The 5081-nt window shown below is 40.3% G+C and overlaps 1 protein-coding gene across 1 annotated transcript; it reads left to right on the top strand.

Moving 5' to 3' along the window:
* The first annotated feature begins 245 nt into the window (after window positions 1-245).
* Window positions 246-914, top strand: LOC112736542 (uncharacterized). Its single transcript, XM_025786072.1, has 2 exons — window positions 246-514; window positions 575-914. Exons 1-2 carry the CDS (start codon window positions 246-248, stop codon window positions 912-914), a joined length of 609 nt encoding a protein of 202 aa, XP_025641857.1.
* The last annotated feature ends 4167 nt before the right edge of the window (window positions 915-5081 follow it).

The raw sequence follows: 5081 nt of genomic DNA on the forward strand, positions 1-5081 counted from the left end.
TATGCCATGGTGTTGAGCACCTAGTTTTTGGATTCATCACCGGGGATTATTTGTGTTGTGAAAAGTATTGATCACAATTTCGTGCACCAGTTTCCAAATGGGTGGAAGTGATTCCCACCCAGATAGATGATGCTAAGGTGGTTCTTTCTTTTGTTCGGAATAACATAATTTGTCACTTTGGATCACCACGAGCAATCGTAAGTGATCAAGGCTCGCATTTTTGCAACAAAAGAATAACAGGGCTAATGAAGATGTATGGCATCATCCACAAGGTGGCCACGGCCTATCATCCCCAAATGAATGGCCAAGATGAGGTCTCCAATAGGGAGAACAAGCGAATATTGGAGAAAATTATGAAGCCTCATAGGAGAGACTGGAGTGCTAAGCTCACAGATGCGCCATGGGCCTACCAGATGGCCTACAAAATGCCAATTGGCATGAGCCCGTTATGGAAAGGCTTGCCATCTTCTGATAGAGCACAAGGCTTATTGGGCTATAAGAGAATGCCAATCCAGTATTTGGGGGGGGCCGAAATCGATAGGAAGTTACAGCTGGTGTAATTGGAGTGTCTTAGATTGGACGCTTACGAGAATTCTAGGCTCTACAAGGAGAGAATAAAGGCGGTGCATGATAGAAATATCAGAAGAAGAAAATTTAGAGCTAGACAACTCGTCCTACTCTACAACTCCAATTTGAGGTTGATGCCAAGAAAGCTAAGATCAAGGTGGGAAGGGCCTCATAGAGTGGAGAAGGCAGAACCATATGGTGTTTATCACTTAAGACATCCTTCAAGCCCCACAATCCTGAAGGTTAATGGTCATCGTCTGAAGCTATACCATGGAGAGACGATGAAAAGTAACAAAGAGGTTAAGGTGTTCCTCCTAATGGATGCACCTGAAGGTGAAGAGATATGAGCTAATGACCACCCAACGTAAGGACGTTAAACAAAAGTGCTAGGTGGGAGACACCCCACCATGGTAAGATCTTCCTTTTTGTATCTCTTGCATGTAATTCTTAGACTCTTTGCTTGATTTTGTGATTGCTTAGTTTTAGAGTTTGTCTAGATATGTTTGTTTTTGTTTGATTTGGTTAAGATATTCATGAAGATTGTCATTGATCTTGGTTGGTTTGGATTGATAATATTGAAGGAAACATTTCATTTTGAGTTTTGCATAGTGTTTTATGTGTTTTGACCTATTTTGCTTGAAAAGGCTTTTCTTCATGTTTATGAAAAAAAATGTCATCCACACGCAAGCGTACATGACACGTGTGCGTGGATGGTACTTTTGCAACTCTTGGTCCAAAAACTCGAGAGTTGTGCGAGAAGTATGCTGCCATTGTGCCCTATGCACAACCCATTCCACGCATGTGCGTACATTGATGCGTATGTGTCCCTTACTGTTTTGTGCATCCAGGTATGTGCGCATATGACTCGTACACGTCGATTGTGCATTCGCAACTCTTGGTACATTTTTCTCGAGAGTTGTGTGACACTTATGCAAACGTTATGCTGTGAGCACAACTCTTACCACGCGTAAGCGTGGGCGATGCTTACGCGTTGATTGCATTTTCCCAACTCTTGGTACAAAGCACCCGAGAGTTGTGCAAGTTTAATGCTATGCTTGTGCGCGTCGCACAATTACCTCCACGTGTGCGCGTCCATTAACGCATACGCGTCCTCGCCCATTTCTCCATCCACGCGTACGCGTGGATTGCGCGCACGCATCGATTGCACAGCGCAACTAGTAGTGCAGCACGCTTTCTTTCTTCATTCTTCTTCTTCTATTCCATCTTCTATCTTCCTGTCTTCCTTCTTCCCCATACCACCTTATCTCCGCCCACTACCAACGGCGGCATCGTCCACTAGTGACCACCACCTCCAGCAGTCCAACTTTCTCTGTCTCCACTCTTTCTTCCAATTTTTCTCTCTTATCTTCACTTGCATTCCACTTTACCTTCTCCCCCTTCAAGGTTCTACTTACCTTCCTTCTCTTTGTTTTTGTTTCAATTTTTCTCTCATTAGTTGCATTGCATTGCTCTTTTCCTTTTCTTCTTAGTTACATTTTGATTCTTGCATTTTTGTATCTTTGCTTGCTTTCTTTTTCTATTTTTCCATGGGTGTTGAAGTTAGAGTTATCTCTTGCTTTCTTTTTGTTGGAATTTTGCTTCTTGGTGATATGTGGTGTTTTTTTATGGTTATTATTGCACTTTGGGGGAACTACATTGCTATATTTCCTCCATTTGCTTATTGCTTGGGAGTTGCACACCAAGTGTTTTTTGAAAGGCACCAATGTGTTCTTGATTCAAGTTTATCGTTATGCTTTTCACTTGGTGCTTCTTTCTCATTAAACTTGGTTATCTTTATGTGTATTGAGCATATTGTTCCTTGTATTTCTCATTCACATGCTCATTATCTATGACTTGCTTCCTTATGGTATTTTGTAAGACTAATGATTCCACTTTCTCTAATTCCACTTTACTTCATTGATGCCAGGGCATTTTGGCCAGTTTTACTGACCTTTTCTTTACTGTTTTAGGGTAGTTTCATGCATTTTCTCAGTAAATAAGCAAGTTTTGGATGAAAATACACTTACACCTTGATTCAAGTAAACATTGTGAACTTTACATGATTTCATGAGAATTAGGCAGGAATTGAATGATATAATTGATGATGCGTAATCTCATGACTTGGAACAGAGCTTTGATGCACTTTGATTGCTTGATTTTAGGACAAAGAAAGTAAGAAGGAGCCACGTTAGTTGTCACGTTAAGCTAATTAACGTAACCACTAACGTGGAATGGGGACAAGCTTGTAGCGTTAATGGAAAAAGAGATCGCCAATAACGCCTTCGAAGCCATCATAGCCCACGTTAGTTGCCATGTTAAGTACATTAACGTGGTAGCTAACGTGGAGGAAAAAAGGAGCTCTAACGTTAGTGTAAAAGTGAACGCTACTATCATTCTACAAAGGCACATTTAGCCACGTTAAGAGCCACGTTAATCTAATTAACGTGAAATCTAACGTGGGGGGAGGAAGCAATCACCAACGTTAGTGACACTCACCTTTGTCACTAACGTTGGACTAAGCCAAGAGTGCCAACCTTAGGGGTCACGTTAAGACCACTAACGTGAAGAGTAACATGGAGCTAAGCATGATGGGCCAACGTTAGTGACACTCACATTTGTCACTAACGTTGGAGATGGTAATGACCACCACGTTAGGAGTCACGTTAATCTAATTAACGTGAACTCTAACGTGGGATGGAGGGGCGTTTGGAGCGTTAGTGACAAAGGTAAGTGTCACTAACGCTCTCGAAGCTTAGGCATGCCCATGTTAAAGGTCACGTTAGTTACACTAACGTGAACTCTAACGTAGGGAGAAGACCCAAAGAGCCAACGTTATTGAAAAAGGTGAACGCCAATAACGTTTGCGAAGGACCAAGAGGCAACGTTAGTGGTCACGTTAGTGCCACTAATGTTGAAGTTAACGTGGATCACTAGTGGGTTGGAACGTTAGTGGAAAAGGTGATCGTCACTAACGTTCTCGAACCCACATTCTCACTTAACGTTAACACTACTAACGTCCTAACTAACGTCCATGCCTAACACACACTTCTCGGTAAGCAAAGCTGAGCCCACTAAAGATTATAACTGCTTCAACTCAAGATCAAAGGCCCATATCCAAGACATGAAGAACTAACTAAAAGATCAAGAGAGTAGTATATATAGGAGTAGTTTTGAACTAGAAAGAAGTTTAGCAATTTAGAGAACTACACCTTGTATATTTACTTTTCTGCACTTTTCTAGTTACTGGTGAATGTACTCTTTTCTACCATTTTCCATTTCCAGAGCTATGAACAACTAAACCCCCTTTCATTGGGTTAGGGAGCTCTGTTGTAATTTGATGCATCAATTATAGTTTACATTCTTCTTCCTCTTTCTTTTCTCTTGATTTACTAGAAAGCTTTTGATCTTAATTCAATTGGTTAGTTGTCTTGGAAGAGAAACTCTCCAAAAATGGATCTCCTCTGAGCCTTAGAAAAGGGATGAGGAGATCATGCTAGAAATGCTTTCGCATGTTGGATCAAATTGGGGTTTGGACGGATATAGTGACATGTAATCCTCCCAACACTTTGATTTGGAAATACATGTGGTATTATCAGTGACCATACTTCATCTCTTCCCATGAGCAATTAAATCAAGGAATTGGGCAATTGTTCAAGCTTAGAGAGATTGGGTTGCCAAGGAATTGGGATCCAATCACCTAAGATTGCCAAGGAGATCAATAAATGCATTGATTGAGGAAGAGATGAGAATGAATTTGATTTGGAGAATGCAACATCTCCTAAGCCCAATGAATCCCCCATTTCTGATCTTACCTATTCTCTTTAATTTCTGCCATTTATCTTCATGCTCATTTCCCCAAATCCCCATTTAAGATTCTACAATTTACTTTCTGCACTTTACTTTCCCGCTATTTAAATTTTCTGCAATTCTCAACTCAATTTCTATTAGCTCAACTAGCACATCTTTCCAACTAAAGTTGCTTGACCAATCAATCCCTGTGGGATTCGACCTCACTCTATTGTGAGTTTTTACTTGACGATAATTCGGTATACTTGCTGAAAGGAAATTTGTTGAGAGACAAGTTTTCGTGCATCAAGTTTATGGCGCCGTTTCCAGGGATTGATTTTGTATCGACAATGATTAAGTTGGAAGTTCACTAGATTGAGCATTTTCTTTTGATTGTTTACTTTACCTGATCAATTACCTTTAGTTTTAGTTATTTTCCTCCTCATCCATTCTCTCCTCTTTGTTTTCTTTTTGTTTGTTATTATTTACAATTCTGCTCACTAACCCACTAACTATTTGATAAATTGCACCACTCATACTGATGCATGAAAACTTGTCTCTCAATAAATTTCCCTTCGGCAAGTATACCGAATTGTCGTCAAGTAAAAACTCACAATAGAGTGAGGTCGAATCCCACAAGGATTGATTGGTCAAGCAATTTTAATTGGACGATTATGCTAGTTGAGCTAAACATGATGTAGTTGAGAATTGTAGAAAATTAAATGGCA

This window comes from Arachis hypogaea, chromosome 1 (genome assembly GCF_003086295.3).
Source record: "Arachis hypogaea cultivar Tifrunner chromosome 1, arahy.Tifrunner.gnm2.J5K5, whole genome shotgun sequence".
NCBI lineage: Eukaryota > Viridiplantae > Streptophyta > Magnoliopsida > Fabales > Fabaceae > Arachis > Arachis hypogaea.

Bases quoted from the DNA above. Each gene is read 5' to 3' on its own strand.
- LOC112736542 (XM_025786072.1), top strand. From the start codon at position 246: ATGAAGATGTATGGCATCATCCACAAGGTGGCCACGGCCTATCATCCC. The intron at 515-574 runs GTATTTGGGGGG...GGAGTGTCTTAG, and splicing joins TATAAGAGAATGCCAATCCA to ATTGGACGCTTACGAGAATT.